This window comes from Micromys minutus (genome assembly GCF_963924665.1).
Source record: "Micromys minutus genome assembly, chromosome: 31".
Classification (NCBI taxonomy): domain Eukaryota; kingdom Metazoa; phylum Chordata; class Mammalia; order Rodentia; family Muridae; genus Micromys; species Micromys minutus.
The window spans coordinates 10,670,576-10,690,418 of NC_137966.1; the positions used below are offsets into that span (position 1 = coordinate 10,670,576).

A 19,843-nucleotide genomic window follows, 5' to 3' on the forward strand; every position below is an offset into this window, starting at 1 on the left:
ACTGTATAAACGACTTCAAGTTTTAAGTCTCAGAAGTGCTTACCACATTGGTTTCCTAACCTTTTCTGGTCTTGATCTGGGGACTGAGCCAAGCACCTCACGTATGCTAAGCACATGCTCTACCCAGCACTATTAAACTCAAGATAACTGTCTACTCTTAATCTGTCTTTTCTTTCCCTCAAGGACTTTGGAGACCTTTAGCCTCAACAGAATACAAACATTTTATGTCAGGACTAGGAGTCTGGTGTAACAACAGGGGACCAATGTACACCTCTGTTCCTATTGTCCCACCAGACACACTTACCGTGGAAGCTCTGTGCTCTTGGGCTCTAGGTCTTCGGTTGCTTCAGCCATTCTATACTTTGCAGTGACAATGAATCTCCTCAGGGGGCATTTGGTGACTCTCTTATTCAGAGAGCCATAGAGGAGGAAGACATTTGGCGTTACTGTAGATCTCCTTTGTTATTCTACCTACAAACTTAACTTTTGAGGAGAAAGATGGTGCTTGTCTTCCGATGGTTTAAAGATATGAACAGTGGTGAGGCATACTTGGGCCATGAAGTATCCTGATGTTGGAACTACCTATGTTTTAAGGAAGGGCTTTCTGCCTGAAATGATCTTGCACAGTTTTTCTGTCACCCACATCCTAACACCCTATATGTCCTTTGTCAAACCTGAGGTTTCAAAGTTACTATCCTTTTTTGAAAAAAAGCATTTTGAAGCAAACTTCTAAACAAACATGTAGGATTTTTTTTTTCTATATCTGCAGGCAACAAAAACCTACTTTGGAAAGTTACATCTCAATAAATGTATTAGGAAGACATTATCATTCACAGACTCTGGAAAAGTTGCAGAATTAGTCATCAGAGGGGGCAGAGCCAGGATAGTTCCAAAAGAGGGAACAGAGACAAAGGCAGAAGGCCTCCTCCATGTGGTTGACAAATGAACTCCACGAGGTCTTGAATCTCCATACAATGGTTTAGAGTACAGGCTGTGATTGCTCTGAACCCTTCAGTTCCTACACACATACCATCAGCAAAATAATATCACCTTCTCCCCCAGTGTCCAAGAAGAATAACTGAGTTAACTCTTGCCAAATACTTCCAACAGTACATTTGAATCTAGCATACTGTAAGCACTTAACACAAGTCAGTAGTTAGTAATATCTGTTACCATTATAATGGGCACTTAGGATTCCAATGTCAGGGCACAACCCTGTTTGGGACCCATTGCTGAGGTGTTATCCTAAGGAGTGTAGACCTCTTCCAATAGCCTCTCCAAGTTAGAGCCCATGATGGGTTTTTCCAGAGTCAGCCAGGATGCTGGCCAGAGATGTGAGTGTGGGTGTTGGAATGGAAACAAGAGTTGTGCCTGGCTTCTTTGATCTAGTTTCTGCCCTTTCTTATTGTTCATTACTTTGGTCAGATTTTAAGTAGGTAATGGGAAAGAGCCACAGCTCATCCCTGTAGCATCAGAAACCTGGTGTCTCAAAAGATAAAAGAAACGTTCAACATCGAGCTGTTAGATTTAATTTAACTGACATTCCAGTGTATATGATTCATGTCTTAGCTCAAGTGGCATCTGACTGTGGATGGTTTGAAACAGTTTTGGATTTTTTTTTTTTACTTAAAGGTTTTGTTTTTAAAGGGAAATGTAGAGACAAAATTGGGTAAGACTTACACCCCAGAAATGTCCTCAGATGGCTGACAGGAAGGATTCTCTGCGCTGAGAAAGAATTTATTGCAATAGGAAAGCAGTATGCACAGGAGCAAGTGAAAGACCATTCAATGTTTTGTAATTTGAAAAAAATGTCCAACAATAGGATTATGGCTAAATAAGGAAATACATCAACGAGTTGAGAATGTTATAGTAGTTAAATAATTAAGTTAGTTGTTATATGTCATAATATAAAAACTGCTCCGAGAAATATTGGTTAGTGAGCAGTACCAAGGAACTAAGCCACACATGTAACTAAGCCACCTTTTGGAAAGCAGACCTAGGCAATGTCACTGAAGGATTTATTCTGCTTCTGTATGGAAAGTCATACTCAACGACCATGACAGTTCATCACCCAATACAACATGAGTCCAAGCAAACACGAAATAAAAACGAGACTAAGAGAACCTATACTGCAATATTTGAACATATGTGTATGTGTATGTATGCATTTACATACTTAAACATATGAAATAAAATACCTAGAGGATTCGAGGTAATGAGGTTCAGGGGCAAAAACCAGGATTGTGAATTATATTCTAAGGAAATCTTAACCTAACATTTAATACTTAATTTTTCTTTAACAAGGAAGATATATTTGTTAATTATCAACCTAATGAAAAAAACCATATAAATTGTTAAGTTCTGTAACAACATGAGTATCATAGGGTAGATCTGTTATAAGTAGATAGAGTACAGTATATTTATTTACAACTGTATTGTAATATGAAAGTGAATGTTTCCATGAGAAAAAAACAGAGAATGTTTTCTATATATTCATAAATGTATGTAATACACATGTACACATTTATAACATGTATATATGTGTGTGTGTGTTTGTATGTATGTATGTATTGTATTGTATGTATTGTGTGTGTCTGTGTGTAATAAAGAAAACTAGACAGTAACCCTATATGCCTGGCACTCTTTTGCTTGCAGAATGCCGGGACATTCTGCTTCCTGTCATCACCAAGGAGCTGAAGGAGCTGCTAGAGCAGAGGGACGATGGGCAGTACCAGGTCTTGGAGAAGAAGTACTGCGTGGAACTGCTCAACAGCATCTTGGAGGTGCTCAGCGGTCAGGATGCGGTGAGTCCCCAGGATGAGGTTGCTACCCTGGGCTCCGATCTGGGCTCAGTTGATTAAACCATCAAGTACTAATGCCGATGAAAAGCACCTGAAACCTAAAGAGAGAAGAATCAACACCTGCTCAGCAGGCTGACTATTCCAGCAACATAGCTCCGTGGCTGGGAATGGTGGAGCTGGTATAGACAGCTGTTAGGGGTGTAGAATGTGGCATTGTGTCGTCATGTGTCCAAGTGGACAGGTTTTCCCTATGTGCAGTCATGAATAACATTACAACCTTTCTGGGTGGGTTTGCATGTGACATATCTGTCTTTGCATCCCTGGTTTGTATGGCTACCAAGGGGGAGCTTCTTCTGCCAATGTGTTCAAGAGAGCACGCTCGGTGACTGTCATGCTGAAGCGTTAGGGTTTGGTGTTTCTGGATACTTCTTATAGCGACAGAGACCGCCTCAGCCAGTTTCTCAGGCTCACACTCTGGAGAAAGGGTGTGGAGTGTGATTCTTGAGGGACAAGGCTGAAACAGTGAAGACTTAGTACATGGAACCTAAAGAAATGCCTCAGTGGAGTGCTGGGGGGCTTCTGAAGGACCATGCAGGCTGAGAGGCAGTGCTGAGCCACAACCCGGACCTGCTGAGAACCCCAAGAGGAAGGAAAGGGTTGGTCGGTTGGTTTGGCTTGGCCAAGTGTTTATGGAAAGGTCTCAATGTACATTGCCCTTCAGTGGGACTGGACTCAGAAGTCTTAGACTCAAAACAATCAAGGCGTCTTTACCAAGTATTTGGGTAAGCATGTCTCCTTGTAGGAACCCTTTTTACTCCTGCAAAGTCCTCAGAGAAGAGCTGTCTGGATGAACTCTCTGTGGTGGGCAGTGGCTTTAAACCGTCTCAAGGAGAGATTTCTGTACTGCTTGTATTTCATAGCCAGTTCTGATTATCAAGCTCCCAACATGTGATTTCTGTTATTTTTTTCCTCCTGCACTAACCATCCTAACAAGCAGTCATCTACTTATTGGGTAAAAACAGAGGTGTGTTTCTTTCATCCATCCATCCATCCATCCATCCATCAATATATATTTTTTCCTTCACTCAGAAATACATGGAGCACATCAAGTATGTACTAGGAATTGGGGATACAAAGTATGAAATGACTCCTCAAGAATGTGGTTACAGAAATATACATAAGCAACTGGAATATTCAGGCTGTAATCTGAAATCCCAACTCCAAAATGCCCACAGAAACAAAAACTTTAAACTACCATGTGTTAAGGACACAGACAGCAAATTCTAATTTTTGAAAACTTGTTCCTAAATAAATTTTTAAATTTATTTTTAAATTTCCATACACAAATTATTACTAATTATTTATTAATTATATAATCAATAGATGATCCTTAAGTTATAACTTTTTGGTTAAAATGTTTGTAACTACTGGTTAGGTTTCAACATGGGTTCTAAACACAAGACATTTCTTCGCAGATATGGGTTAAACATAAAATATGAAAAAATGTAACATAACTGAACTATAGATGCATACTAAAAGCATCAGACACATCAAGGAGTGACTAACTGTGTGGGAGGGCACTGGGGTAGGAGAGAGGGGGGGAGCTATCAAGGAAGCATTCACAAAGGAGTGAGACCAGCTAATGGTCAAAGGTTGCGAATAATTATGATTTTTAGCTATTTGCTGTTCTCTGGGCATTGTGCAGAATGCAATTCATGCATTCTTATTACTTTGCCCTGAATAGTAAGGTTCATTATTTCCACTTTATGAAACTATTGAGATTCATAGTCACTCATTAAGTAAGGCCAGATGACGTAATTCCAACTGAGGTTCATCACACTGTGTGGTCCGTGTGTCATGGCCACGGAAGCACAAGAGCACTGCCATTTCCTTCCTGTTCACAAGCTCGTCTCTCGGAGCGAGAATAGGGAGGCTGAGAACTGGAGGTCTCAACAGTTCTCTGGTGACGAGATTGGGGTGACGGCGTTTCTAGGCACATCTGCTTGCCGGCAATTCGGTTGGCACGGGGATTTGCCATTGAACCCGGATTTATTGTTATTTTGAGCTGGAAAGGAGTTTGGTCTTACAAGATAAGGACGTGGGAGCTTGGGGCTCCAGTTTCTCAGAAGTATCTTAATGTTTCCTTTCTGTTGAGTCGCAATTTGCAGTGGCCCTTTGGAGTTTACTTGAAGTTTGGGAAGTCATGGCTTGGGGAAGCGCAGTTGTAATGAGAACCTTTGTTACCCTTATTCCTGATGTAGTGCTCAGTTAGTTTCTATAGGTGCTGAAGCTCTGTCAGGGGAATGGCACCACTCCCAGCTCTGCTCAGCATGTTGTCATCCTGTTGTAACTTTAGTAATATCATAGACCCTGCTTCTCTTCTGTGAGAGGGGACTTCTGTGTCACTAAGCCTTGGGACTCGGGCTTCAAAGCCTACAGGGAGTAGGAGGCCCTGAGTAACTCCTGGGCTGACCGTGTAGGAGGTATGGTGTCACCTTCCCTGGCTAAGTTGCTTTCATAATGAGATCCAACTAGAGACTTGGCCTACTCCTCTCTTGGGATGAGCCACTGTCTTACCAGATGGCATCACCAACAAGTTGGTGCAAGGTTCCGATCTTGTGAGCTCCCCCCCCCCCTTCACACCTCCTGTTTCTGGGGAGTAAAACCATGTCCCCACCGAACAGTTTCTTCTAGGACTCTGTGGACAGGAGTGCAAGGAGCCCAACTGTAAACCAGAAATCCCAAACTACCTGATCAGAATCCCTCTTGCTGCAGTTGGTGGTGACTTTGAAAAATGGCAGTGCTGAGGCCCCAGCCCAAGCCTTGTGATTTCAGTGCTAGGGGACCAGAGGAGGCACAGCACTGAAGAGTTGCTGGGTACTGAAGGGCATCAGGCCAGGGTTCCAACAGCTCTAGGGATCTGGGGGATACTGATGATGGTTTGATCATCAGGTCTGAAGGATGGGGTCCGATGCCTGATGGTTTCTCTCATCAAGTGCACAGGTGTCTGTAGGTCATGCTGGAATGTGACCCACTGTACTTTCCTGCAGTATTTTCTAGAGCAGTGCTTCTCAACCTTCCTAATGCCTCCACCCTTTCGCACAGTTCCTCGTTGCTGTGGTGACCCCCCAGTCACAGCATCACTTTCACTGGTACTTCACAACTATAGTTTCGCTACTGTTGTGAATGGTAATACAAGCATCTCAGACAGGATATCGGATACGGGACCCAGCAGTGAGGAACCGTTGAACCCGAGGAGTAGCTAAGCTCCTTTTCACTTCTCTACTTCCTTAATTCAAGAGCCCTACCCAATCTGCATTTAGTAATCCACAGGATAACGAAGACTTCCAACGGACTCATTCTACTCCAGGATGCATTTAGGCAGGGCAGCAGTGGCGTGGGCCATGCAGAGACCCGATGTACGAACAACAGGATTTTATACACTCAGACAAAAAAAAAAAAACAAAAAAACAAAAAACAAAACAAAACAAAAAAGAAAAACCAAAAAAAAAAAAAAAAAAAAAACAAAAACCCTGAAATCCTGGCATTTGGAGGAAAACGGATGCAACTGGAAATCATTATGTCAAGAGAAATAAACCAGAGTTGGGAATATGAGCACTGCGTGCTTTCTCACACGCTGAACCTAGATTTAAAATAATATATACATATGGGTCACTTTGTATTTTTGCTTATATATGTGCTTGTAGGTTACAAAGCTCAAAAGGGGGGGTCATGATGAGGGAGGGAAAGATTGTCAAGGAGATGGAAAATAAGATTATGGGATATATGTACATATACATATAATATACACATAATATACATATACATGTAATATATACAAATATACATATACTACACATAAGTATACATATAATATACACATATACATACACATACATAATGTATACACACATATGAAAAGCAGAAGGCATGATTTACTGCGTGGGAGCTGCAGGTGGGAGGGTCACACGGAGGGCAGTGGGGGAACGGAGTGGAAGGATCAATGTAAAATAACATGTTTAAAGGTGAGAGCCATTACTTTGCGTGCTCACCTTCAAGATCAGTTTAAAAGAAGGGAAGGAAGGAACCCAAAGCGGGTGACACCAGGCTTGCTTTGCACAAGTGCAAACAACTCCTAGACTGTGAAAGGAAACCAACTAGAAAGTACCCCCTCCCCTCCTGACATTTTTCTTCTGCTTAGTCAGACCTGCTCTCCTGACAGCAGGGCCGGTTGATACTGATCCTTAGCTGATGCCATGTAGCAAGACATTGTCTCATCCCGAGCTTAGAAGATGACCTGACTGGAGCCAATTCTGGGAGGAGCTATGTACAGAAATGTAGCAGTTAGAGTGTCCTGTGGGATACCAGGCTTCCCTGCGGGGGCGGGGCCTGTGTTCGGAGGATGGGGAGGATGCTTTTCCTCAGTTGTCACTGCTGGAATCATTGCAGCCACACCCGGGAGGAAGTCTGAGTGGCTTATCACTTGTCGAACTGTCTTAGCTGGTTATGAGGTTTTTTTAATTGCTATTTATTTCAATTAAATAGTGCTAAATTTCCTCATTCAGCTGCTGCGCTTCTAGCCTAGGAAAGGTGCCAGCTCAGGGATGGAACAAGCCGCCTGGCTCCTGTTTCTGTCAACTCCTTTTTCTTTGTCACTGAGCAAGTTTGGCTGTCAGCTCTGGTGACCCTCAAAGATGGCTTCCCAGAGATCTCATCCTGTCCCTCATAGCCACCTGAGGTATGCAGACAATTTAGTGTTGCACCGAACTGGACAAGATTCCCCCCCCCCCCCACACCCTAAACCAGGACACTCATTTTTACATTCCATTTCACGAGGAGGACAGAGGGTGACCGTTTCATGTCTCATGTAGCAGTCACAGGGGTAAGGTTGCTCATTCCTTGGATGAGGAATCATGGAGCCAGGAGTGCTCAGAATCACCATTTAAGAAATGAAGGGGCTTTAAGCCAAGCGCTGGGCAGACTGAGGCAGGAGGATCACCTGCTAGCTCAAGACCAGCCTGGGATGTGGAATGAAGCCATGTCTACACATGTGTGTTATAAATGTGGGGTTTTGTTTGTCTGTGTGCTGTGGTCTGTCGGCTGTACCTGGGTGTGAGGTGAGGAAGACGCTCTGCAGTCTCACGCAGATCTAGCCTTTGCTCCTTCCCTTGCCTTCTCTGTAGGGAAGATCCCAAATTTCTGGTAGCTTTAGAGAGGTCCAGAGTTTTCCCAATTTTGTCCCTATTCCCCCTCCACCCCAAACCCTTGAGAGAATTGAAAAGCTTCCTTATCTTCAATTCTGCTTTTTTTTTTTCTTTCTTATGTGTCCACTGAGATGGCATTCCTGTCCCAACTCTTTTGTATTATTTCTCCAGCCAGGCTTTGGAGCACAGATGTTCAGAGCACAAGTCTCACCCTCTAAGTCACAGAGCTGACCTGAGTGCCACATCCTGCTCATACTCCATCTGCCTGCAGTCCAAAGCTGTGCTATGGTCCTTTCTCAGCTCCGGTCCCCTCTTGGCATTGTTTGAAAGTGGCTGCTGTTCTTTGCCTAGCTAAATCCTACCTAAGGCTAGATCTGAAGTTCTTGGGGGAACCTTCTCTCCTCCTCCTCTGCTCCTCTGCTGTGGTCCCAGGAGCCACTAAGTAGCTGGATTGTGTATTTGTGTGATCATACTCTGAGGATGAGTATTTGCAGGACTGAAGTGCCCTAAGACAGACATCAGCTACACTTACCTCTACCACTGCTGTCCCCATAGCAATTGGCTCCCAAGGCTGCTGGGAAGGAAGGTATGTTGTGCTCAGAGCACCCTGCCCCAAACAATGAATGACAGGCCGAGAATCTCCCGAGAACTAACACTCTCTCTCTCTCTCTCTCTCTCTCTCTCTCTCTCTCTCTCTCTCTCTCTCTCTCTCTCTCTCTCTCTCTCAAGGCTTATTTTCTTTGCTCTTTGGACATCAGTTGCAAAGGGATACAATTAGTCCCACCTCCCCACTGGTCTGAACAAGACAATTTTGTTTCATCAAAAAAAAAAAAAAAAAAAATGTATCCAGTTGACTTTAGACACTGAATTGGTTTTTATTGACTGGCGAACCAGGCAGTGTTCTGAACGTTAGAAGGAGTTCCACTGCATGTGGCTGAGCAGCTAGTTGGTGCAGCGCAGCTTGAGCTGCCTTAGAAACAAAAGGATGCGGAATCTGATTGGTTACTTTGACATTTCTTCAGGCTACTCTTCCCATAAGGATTAAAGCGGAGGAGGCGGGGCAGAGGGAGCTTTTTAATGAAAGCTCATACTAGCTGAGCTCCTTCCAATTTGTTGTTCTGAGTCTCCTGATTTTATTGTTAATGCTGTTAATTAGTTGCTGTTGTGTATCATTGTTTTTACAGGACAATTAGTATCGACTAGTCTGCTCTGTTGGGCTCCCTGCAAGAGCCCAGTCTGACCAGTATCCTCCTTACTTTCCACCCAGTCATTTCTTCCATTTTACCCTCATTTCCTATTTCCAAATCTCAGAGAACCCAGAGTTGTGGGCAGCCTGCCTGGAAGAGGGTCAAAGGCGGCTTCCTCTGCCTCCTGTCCTTACTGTCTAACTCCCGGGAATCAACACCACTTTTGGCCAAAGTAACGGGGTTTCTTCTCACCTACCTGCACTGCTTCCTCTCCCCGGTACTCAGATGGAGGGCACGGAGGCAGGGCTTGCTGTGCGGCATCCCACGGCGCAGCTCATGGCCGCCACTCTTCTGCTTCTATGGTATGAAGTGTGCCCTCCCTAAGCTGCAGCAATGGCTTTTCAGAAGGGATGACACAGCTCTTGTTAGTTGGTATTCATCGAGTGCTGAAAGGCGGTTCGTGATCCTCCTTTTGCTACGGAGGAAGCTAAGTCTCAGGAAGCAGTGAGTTAGCAATCCGGCTGCTAATGTGAGGAAAATTCTCCTATCACACCCCTAAATTCACATCTTCCCCTAGTGCCTCTCCCCATTGCACACGAACATGGCTGTCTCCCTAATATTCTAGCCCTAAAGGTCAGAAATCATACTTTAGAGCCAAGGCCAAACTCCTGGCTTATCCCATTACTGTTTGGGGTGTTTCCCAGCATGCATAGGAATGTATACATGATGCCACCCATGACCAGAGTAAGGGGGGAATCCTATCTTTTTAATGCTGAAATCTTGTAGAATCAATCAAGTCCCCATTAAAAAGGAGACACACTCCTAGGCTGTATCAGGATCACAGGAATGAACAGCTACAGACTGATGGAGCACACCCCAGGCCTACAACATGCATTTCGTGATGTTTTCCTTCTTTCTTGGTATAGGTGCCTTATTTCCCGTGTTCTTTAAGCTACCATTGCAGGCTGCTCTGAAAACAAGCATATAATCCTTTTAGGGTCACTCAAGAGCCAAGTGGGCTGCCATGGGCATTAACTACAGGGACAGAGCCCAGGGGAAACTGTGGCCAGATTAACCTGGAAGGCTAGCTCCAGGCAGGCCTGGTGGTGGCTGGTGATTTGGTCCCTCTTTGACCAGTAGGAAGCTGGTGAAGGAGCAGTGGATGTTGCTTCTGGGTACAGCTTTCAGCACCAGGGCTCAGTCCTTCAGGGAGATCTTAAAAGGAAGGGTCATGCTGCATTTCTGCGGGCTCCTTTGGAGTTTCCCAGAGCCTCTGGACTTGTGAAAGCCATCGTACCAATTGTGGGATCTTGGTATTCACTTATACTGATTCCTCGAAGCCGTATGTTGGTTTGTTAGAAAGTTTTCAAGACAATCACTAAGTAACGACCCTGATTAAACATTTATTTATGGCTATAATTAAATGGACCACATTAAATTCAAAAGTAGTAGATACTCGAAGCATCCCTAATTAGCTTGTAAGGTTCTATTTTTACCTATGCACTTAAGATTATTTACCCCTATGTGTCTGAGTGACACAAATTCAATGGAATGCTTGGTTATTATGCCTGAAAACTTGGAAGAAAGTACTTTTTTAAAAGTGACTAAATATTATATCATGGCCAGCATTTAAAAATACATTTCCTAGGTAGAGTTCATAAAAGTCTACTTGCATACCACTGACAGGGTTCCAGAAGGACTATCCCAAGCAAGCAAACAAACAAACAAACACCCAAAGCTTGTGGGTGCCACCTAGGTACTCTCGCCCTGTCTGAATCTGCTGGCTTGCATTGGTCCTCACAGAATTGGTGGAAGAGATTGCCTTCCAGGGACGAATTGATTTGAAGACAAACTGAGCATCCGACCTTAGGCCACGGAGGGGAGATATGGCTCATTTCTTGTGATGGTGTTCATTGGTTGACGATGGCCTCTTCCCTGAGGGTCCTGAAGATTCTGACATCTTGTATGGGTCATTACAAAATGGAGCCTAGGAAATCGGGAAGGAGTCTTATCTGCTGAGTCTCCTTATCCTACAGGTTCAGGAAAGGCAGATGTGATTCGGGGATTATCCCTACCCTTAATGACAAGGTAAACATTGTTCTTTACATTAAATGGGCACTAGGGCATCCATTGTTATTGGGAAGAACTGACACCTACTCCTGAAGAAATGAACAAATTGAGAAGCATTATGGTCGAGGAGTCTTAAAGTATTTTCCTTAAGTATATCCATTTTTAAACATTGAAAATATTCTTCTCCCATACAATACATTCTGACCACAGTTTCCCCTTCCTCCACTCCCTCTAGCTGTGCTCTCAGCTCCCCTCTCCCCAAAATCCACTCCTCCTTCCCCACTTCCGTTTCCCTTCAGAAAGGTGTGGGGACTTCAAGAGACAGCAACTGAACAGGAAAAGATAAGATACAATGAGTGTACTGGCTGGTTTTGTGTCAACTTGACATAAGCTGGAGTTATCACAGAGAAAGGAGCCTCAGTTGGGGAAATGCCTCCTTGAGATCCAGCTGTAAGGCATTTTCTCAACTAGTGATCAAGGGGGGAGGGCCCAGCCCATTGTGGGTGGTGCCATCCCTGGGCTGGTAGACCTGGGTTCTATAAGAAAGCAGGCTGAGCAAGCCAGGGAAAGCAAGCCAGTAAGTAACATCCCTCCATGGCCTCTGCATCAGCTCCTGCTTCCTGACCTGCTTGAGTTCCAATCTTGACTTCCTTTGGTGATGAACAGCAATGTGGAAATGTAAGCTCAATAAACCCTTTCCTCCCAAACTTGCTTCTTGGTCATGATATTTTGTGCAGGAATAGAAACCCTAAGACAAACTGGTACAGTCATAGTGGGGTGTTCCTGTTACAACCTGACCATGTTTTGGGGAGGACTATGGATGGACTTTAGAACTTTGAGCTAGAAGAGCCATTGGGATATTAAGAGCTCTGTGGGATGTTCAGTAGGAGCTTGGAAGATAATGTTGAGAACAGTGCAGAAGATGGAGGCCTGGCTTGTGAAATTTCAGAAGGAAGATTAAAGACTCTTTGATCAGGGCTGTTGCTGTTTTGGTTGTGAAGATTCTGTGGTTTTGGTTAGCTGGGGCTGAAGAATCAGCTGCGATTAGTAAGATACCAGAACTACTAAAGCAAAACCTTTGCATTACTGGGACTATTGATGCTGGTCAGCTGGAGCTAAGAAATTAGTGGTGATTAATAAGAGACCAGCATTATTGAGGTGAAATCTTCTGGGAACTGTTTTTGGGGAGCACAAAGAGGATGTGTTCCAGAGATAGCCAAGGTTGTACTTCGTGCTGTGGCTGGACTTGGTACTGTGTAAGAGTCACCCAAGTGGTACTGATTTTGAAGGAATGAAGGGGTCATGGAGAGCAGCTGAGGCTCAGCACTGTGAGAGGCCATGGAAGGCCATTGGTGAAGGTGCATCCTCAGTGGCAATTAGTGCCCCAGGACTGACAGTAGTGTTTTGGAGATGCCAGTACCATGATGTGACCACCAAGAACAGCAGTGGCAGTGGAGAACAGGCAGCTGGAGCCTAGGAGACAAAGTGTGTGCTACAAAGGGCAGAGCTGGAGAAGTGACCCAAGCCCTTGGAGGAGCCCAGAAGTTGGTAAGTGGATTTCTAGACACTGGATGGTTAAAGGCTGAGTTTGCTTTGACTGTGACTGTGCCCTGATAATTTCCCTCTTGAAGGATGAAGAGGAGCCCACAGTTTAGAGACTTTGAATTGTAAAAATACTTTGATTTTTAAAAGAGACTGAATATTTTAAAGGTATTGCAATTTTAAAATGTAAGAATTGGTAAAGACTGTAGGACTGTTAAGGTTATCTAGATCTTGGGGATGAACAAGAAAGTAAGGTTTGAAGATTAATATTGATTTGTTTGCATGTCAAGTTGTCAAGAGGTCAATTGTACTGGCTGGTTTTGTGTCAACTTGACACAAGCTGGAGTTAATCACAGAGAATGGAGCCTCAGTTGGGAAAATGCCTCCATGAAATCCAGCTGTAAGGCATTTTCTCAACTAGTGATCAAAGGGGGAGGGCCCAGCCCACTGTTGGTGGAGCCATTCCTGGGCTGGTAGACCTGGGTTCTATAAGAAAGCAGGCTGAGCAAGCCAGGGGAAGCAAGCCAGTAAATGACATCCCTCCATGGCCTCTGCATCAGCTCCTGCTTCCTGACCTGCTTGAGTTCCAGTCCTGACTTCCTCTGGTGATGAACAGCGATATGGAAGTGTGAGCTGAGTAATCCCTTTCCTCCCCAACTTGCTTCTTGGTCATGATATTCTGTACAGGAATAAAAATCCTGACTAAGACAATAAGACGAGGCTAAATAAACCCCTCACACTGAGGCTGGCCTGGGAAACCCAGTAAGTGGAAAATAGGAGGCAAAAGAGTCAGAGACACACTTACCTCCACTGTTAGGAGTCCCACAATAACACAAAGCTAACCGCCATAACATGCAAAGAACTGGTACAGACCCATGCATACCATGGGCTTCAGTCTGGTTGACTCAGTGGGCCATGTTCTTCTGAACTCCAGATGGCGTCCTCTCCACATAATGTCTAGTAGTGGGTCTCTGCGTCCAATCCCATCTGCTGCCAGAGGAAGCCTCTCTGATAATGAGTTGACAAGGCTGTGATAAGTAAAGTAGAAAAACACTAACTTCAGGGTGGGGAGACCATACATGATGAGTAGAAAACAGACTCTGGCTCCAGTGTTTCTTATAATACCTCTGGTAACGTGGGGTGCTTTTGATTCTAGTTTGCAAGGATGGATTCCCATAGACTATGTAAGCGATCATTTATTCAATAAAAACTACTCTGACTCTGGTCATGTCTACCTGGAGGTAGAAAAATATCTGCCAGGTTGAGGAGTGAAGTTGTTTTCCCTGTGCTTCTGACTGACCCATATAAATCAGGGTTCCCCAACACCCTCCCTTGATGTAAGTAATATCCAGGAACAACTCTTAGGACTCGGGGATGCTCTTGTGTTTCCTGCCTTATTGAAAGGGAAGGCACTATTAGGATCCATATAGCCAGGTGGTGAAGAATGAGCTCTGAGCTTCTCAATTCTGTTGGAGAACTTTGCTTTCTAGAACCGTGGTTGGTTCTCAACCCTCTCAAACGATATACCCATTTCCAGATGGTATCTCAGGTAATCTGCTTATGAGATATTTACATTGCGATTCTGAACAGTAGCAAAATCATAGTTATGAAATAGCAAAGCAGTAATTGTATGGTTGGGGGTCACCCCAACATGAGGAACTGTATTAAAGGGTCTCAGTGTTAGGAAGATGGAGACTACTGATGTTGAGGGTCAGTACCACAGGACCCCCTCTAGGAAACCCTGAGAAGGATATGCGGCTTCTATGGTAACCTTGCTCACACACCAACCTTCATCTAACAATGAGCCACTGAAGGGGACCAGGCTGAGGAAGACAAAGTAGAACATAAGTACCTTCCGAATTTAAGCTCCCAAAGTCAGTGAAGACAGAAGCACTAAGAATGGAGAGGTTTAGGAAACATTCACCACAGGCCCTTGAATGGGCTCATTGACAATAGAGAAATAGTCGGGAAACATTACAGTTAGATAACAGTTCTTCGTTCACATGAAGTCTTAGAGGGGACAATGGGACAGGGCGACAGAGAAACTATTCATCTCTACTTTATAACTTTTCAATGAATTGTAAAATTATTTCACAGCAGCAAGATGTTAAATGTAAAAGTATTTAAGTAGGGACTCATTACAAACGGGGAGCTCAGAGAGCAGAGATTGTCTCCAGGTTGCCCGTCTCAGTGTGGCACATAAATGCTTCTCTGTCTATAACGTCCTGATGACAGAGTCTACTAACCGAGGACTAACCTGACTAGAGGATCCTACTAGCAAAGCGGCCGTCAGCTGCTGAGCTCATGTGGAAGCCATTGGAGTTTCCCAGTGGTGAACAGCTAGGTAATTGGTTAGCAAACACTCATCAAACACTCACTGAGCTGGGACTAGCGACTTGAGGAACGGATGAGTAAGGCCTGTTTCCAACTTGCCATGATGCAGCATGTCCCGGGGACTTCCCGACTGACCTGTCCTTACGGGAGCTCCTAAGCAAGAGCGTTTTGCTTTAATGTTATCTGCTCTCTCCCGGACAGGCTCAGAAAATCAGGGTTTTGGCTTCATTTTCCAAATGGTCATTGGGTCATTCGTTCTTAGGAGATCCACTTGGAAAATGAGAAGACAGCTTTTGGAGATGCTCGACTAGAACTCCCCAATAAAGTTAATAACCCAGTGTCTTCTGTCCCATCAGCACCATCTCACAATGCTTCTGGAAGTGCTCAGCCTTTTTTTTTTTCTTAATCTCCCATGACCAGAGTTTAAAAGATTTCTTTGCCTACAGCCAAGGTGGGCTCTCTACCTCTATTTATGTCTTTGCCCAGTCCGTCTCCCTTCGTGTTTCTCTAGGATCAAGGACAGGACGACGGGAGTGAGGTGTGTGTCTGGGGAACGAGAACCAAGTGCAAGTAGGTGCCAGAAATCCAGCAGCCGGGAAGAGAGTGGCGTGTGGTGGTACACTCCTATAACCTCAGCACTTGGGAAACTGAGGCAGGAGCATCACAAGTTTCAAGCCAGCCTGGACTTATAGAGAGAACCTATCTCAAAGGAACATGCACAAAATACTTTTAAAAGAAGAAAGCTTACGTGTGGGCGCAACGGTTAGAAACATCAGAATTAGTCGTTTTATTCATCCTGCAATTTTTCTTGCTTTTTAAATTTTAAGATAATAGTGTGTGAGATTTTTTTCCCTTAACTATAGAGTTCTTACAGGCACACTTCAATTTCTTCTCCCTAGTAACCCTTTTCCTTGTAAAAACAGAGGAGAGAATCTCTTCCCACAATACCAAAGCTGAGCTCAAGAACCGGCCCCTTCCATTCCCTGCAAGGCACCGCTGGTTCTCTGGAAGAAACCACCCACAGGGGATTCTTGTATAAAGGCCCCCGGTTGGAAAGAGCTGCCATTAAACTAAACCTCCACTGTCTGGTCACTGGCTTCCTGAAAACTCTATTGTTGTACAATACCCTGGTTACCTTCCCACCCTCAGCAGCAGAATGAATATTGGTCATGCCTGGGCCACTAGTTTCTGTGGGAACCATGACGTTGATTGTTCCATGGATATAAATGTGAATCTTTAAGAGACGTGTGTGTGTGTGTGTGTGTGTGTGTGTGTGTGTGTGTGTGTGTGTGTGTGTGTTAGGGGGGGCTGCTTTTGAGCCATCCTGCCATCTGCAAGGCCCTAGATGTCACACACCATCTAAGAATAGTATCCAGGAACTGCACCAGGGAAGCTTCCAGCAAACAGTTCAGGAGTTCTAGAATGGACATCTTTTCAGGGATATATTATGAAACTTTTGTCTTGGAGATTTTTTTTAAAAGCTGATCCAGGAGCTCACATAGGAAAGGAGATTTAGTTCCCAAGATTTCCTGAGCAGCCTAGCATGCTGCCCTTCTCTGTGATTCTCTGCCCTCATATCTCCTGCCTGAAATCCAAGTTCACACACACACACACACAGGAGAGAGAGAGAGAGAGAGAGAGAGAGAGAGAGAGAGAGAGAGAGAGAGAGAGAGAGAGAGAGAGAGAGAGAGGGAGAGAGAGAGAGGGAGAGAGAGAGAGGGAGAGAGAGAGCTTTTCTCCCTGACTCTTTCCTGCTGTTTTTTACATCCTAACAAACCATGCTCTTGCCCTCCCACGAGGCTTCCATGGCCTTCCTCCTGCTGTCATTTATCATGGGTTCTGAATACCCTAAAAGGCCCCCTTCTCTTCATGCTGCTTGTCCTGAAGGCCTGCATCTGGTGATGCACATCTTGATTCCAGCTCACAAATATATCCTGTCTTGTTTGTAGAATCACTCAACAAAAGGCACAGCCCCACTTCTTCTTCCCTAGGTGACTGGATTCACCCTTTCTGTCACCTGCCCTTCCGCTCTAGACATCTTAGCCATGACCCCTGGGAGCTGGACATTACCTTTGCTGACAGGACTTGACCCCCTTTCCTTGCCTGTTAGGAAACCCTGTAATTCCTCTATCCCCACCTTTGTAATTGTCTCTACTGCCTTCTGGTAGCGCAGGCAATATGCTGGACTTCAGAAAAATGATCACATGTGGTGTTATACTTGTTCGTGTTGCAAATTCCTCTTTCAACGGGAGCAATGCCTTTCTATAGAACCACTCACTGAATATTAACTAGGCAGCTGCTATACATCCTGCAGCAAGCCGCACCAGGAGTGCAGAGGCAGAGAAGGTGGGTTGCCCCAAAGACGGCATTTCCCAGCACCTTCTAGCTCCTGTCTCCAACATCAAGTCTGCTCGGTATCACAGGCCTAGAACTGTGCTCAGCACTGTGGCTATAATGAATTTTGCTCTGAGTACCTAAGAATAGCACCCACTGTCTGATCCACCCAACTCATTCCACACAATGGGATCCTCCAGTGTCTCTTTGAAAATGTGACCTAGGCTTTTATTTACTAAAACGACTCTTCTAAGGGGGTCCTATATCAGGTCTATAGACTTTACAAGGAGAAGACTAATCCGACCCCATGTTTCTTCTCTGTTTACACATCTTGGCATAATTCCACATTTTAAGCAGACATTCCATAATGCACCTCTGAGGTTTGATTGATCTTTCCGTCTTCAATTAGTCTACTTTTTAGAAAGACATGCTGACACTAATTTTATTTCTGATGCTCAGCAGAACCGAATGAGAAAGGTAAATCTGCTGCCACTGCATTAAACACTACATAAAAAGCAGGTACCAACCTTGAGCACTGCAGAGACCTCGGTAGGTTGACTCATTGGTTGAGAATGTTACATGAATTTCTCATCAAGTTTCTATGCCAGTGTATGCATGCAAGGACTGGCCTGTCCAGGCATGCTTAATGCACTAAACTAAACCCTGAGGCTGGGATCATGGTCTCCCATTTCCTCCTTATCACCTAAACAGTTTATGGACCTACTGTGTGCACTCTGCCATTTGCGATGTGCATATCACACGTGGCTCGCCTTTACCAAGTCTCTTTTCCCAATAGGCAAGAAAGTCAGGAGCCTAAAGACTGCATCTGTTTTGTTCATTGTCATATCTCTACACAACACTAGACACATATTGAATAGTCAGTAAAAATTTGGTTTGTATCGAGTCGAATTCTAGCCGAAGGATTGAGGACGTGTACACGGATATGCATTTGGACCCAGTGTCGCCACAAAGTCGCTGTGGGATCTTGATGGAAATTTCATGACTGAATTTGTCAACAGTGACTGTGGAGTTACTGACAGCAGTGCCTAATGCGTTTCCTCTTTCCTTCACTCTTACCCAAGTGAAACTCCTCAAAACTGTGTTTGATGCTTCCTCAGGGAAGAGACCCCTATCAGTTATCTGAAACTAAGGTCAGACCTGAGATTGAATACATATAAGTAGCATTATGCATACTGAATAGATATAACTTACATATTTAGGAACATATAGACATTTATGAGTGGGTGTATTTGTGTGTGTGAGAGAGAGAGAAGAGTTAAAGAAAAACCCATGAGTTTGAGAAGAGCCATGGATTGCATAGGAAGTTTTGGAGGGGCAAAAGGGGGGTAAGTGTTGTACTTATAGTTTAAAAGAACTTCTATAAAGCAAATCAATGCATCTAATTAATTAGCCAACAATGTCTATACAGCAGTCAACAATGGTTCTGGTTTCTGGAAATAATGTTTGGTGTTAGGCCTTGCCAGAAGACTTCGGAACATATGGGTTCTATTTCTAGATTTATGTCCAATAGACTCTGATTGGAGACAGTTCACTTAAACAGATCTGCCAAAGGATAAAGAGGGATGTTATTTGTCTTTAAACATTCCCTTCTAAATGTTGATGACTTCAGGTGAATGCGACTAAGTGCTCAACTTTCTGGAATGATCCTCAAATGTTGAGTTTAACCAAATCTTTCATCTTAATAATTCATACATGCTTTGTTATACTCCAGGATAGAGCCATGTGTTAAAATACTAATTTTCTATGCATGAGTCATGCATGAGTCAGCTATGACATCCAGAAATTTGTATACAAAAATATAACAAAGAGGTTTTAGCACAATCCTATTACTGATGAACAAAATGGGGGCTTAAGTAATTAAATAGTCTCCAGCTACAGAGAGATTTTGTGGTAGAACCAGAATTTAATCTGTCTAGATCTAAACCTTCTCTCCTACATCTCATCATGAACAAATAAAGACAGAGAGGTCCCTTCTCTATCCAGGGTGTTCATAAAAACACGTCTGGCATCTTAACTGGAGAAGCTGAATACAAATGCCTACACACTGCACAGAGAGTCTGCATGCATAAGTACCCGAGCACAACACAGAAGAATGGGAAGCCGTGAATCCAGAGTTTTCATATGTATGACTCCATTTTCAGTTCTGGTAATGCTCATACAGTAAATGATTGATGCTTTTAAAAAGAATACCCTTGCATAATTCAGAGGTGTAATCTGAATAGATAAGGAGATGGCTGACTCTGCTTGGTATTACAGTTTATACCACACATTTCCCCTCCAGGGGACAGGAGATGTAGGAACGCTGGCAAGGCTGATGCTGTTTATGTCTCTGAAGACAAGAGTTAGAAAA

At 44.0% G+C, this 19,843-nt stretch overlaps 1 protein-coding gene across 1 annotated transcript in view; it reads left to right on the forward strand.

The window, feature by feature from the left end:
• The window catches only part of DOCK2 (dedicator of cytokinesis 2), a 400,191-nt gene that overhangs the window by 158,752 nt on the left and 221,596 nt on the right, over positions 1 to 19,843 (forward strand). Inside the window, exon 26 of the mRNA XM_080942111.1 lies at positions 2,656 to 2,804. Within this exon, the coding sequence (XP_080798237.1) occupies positions 2,656 to 2,804 (149 nt within the window). The remainder of the gene's footprint in view (positions 1 to 2,655; positions 2,805 to 19,843) is intronic.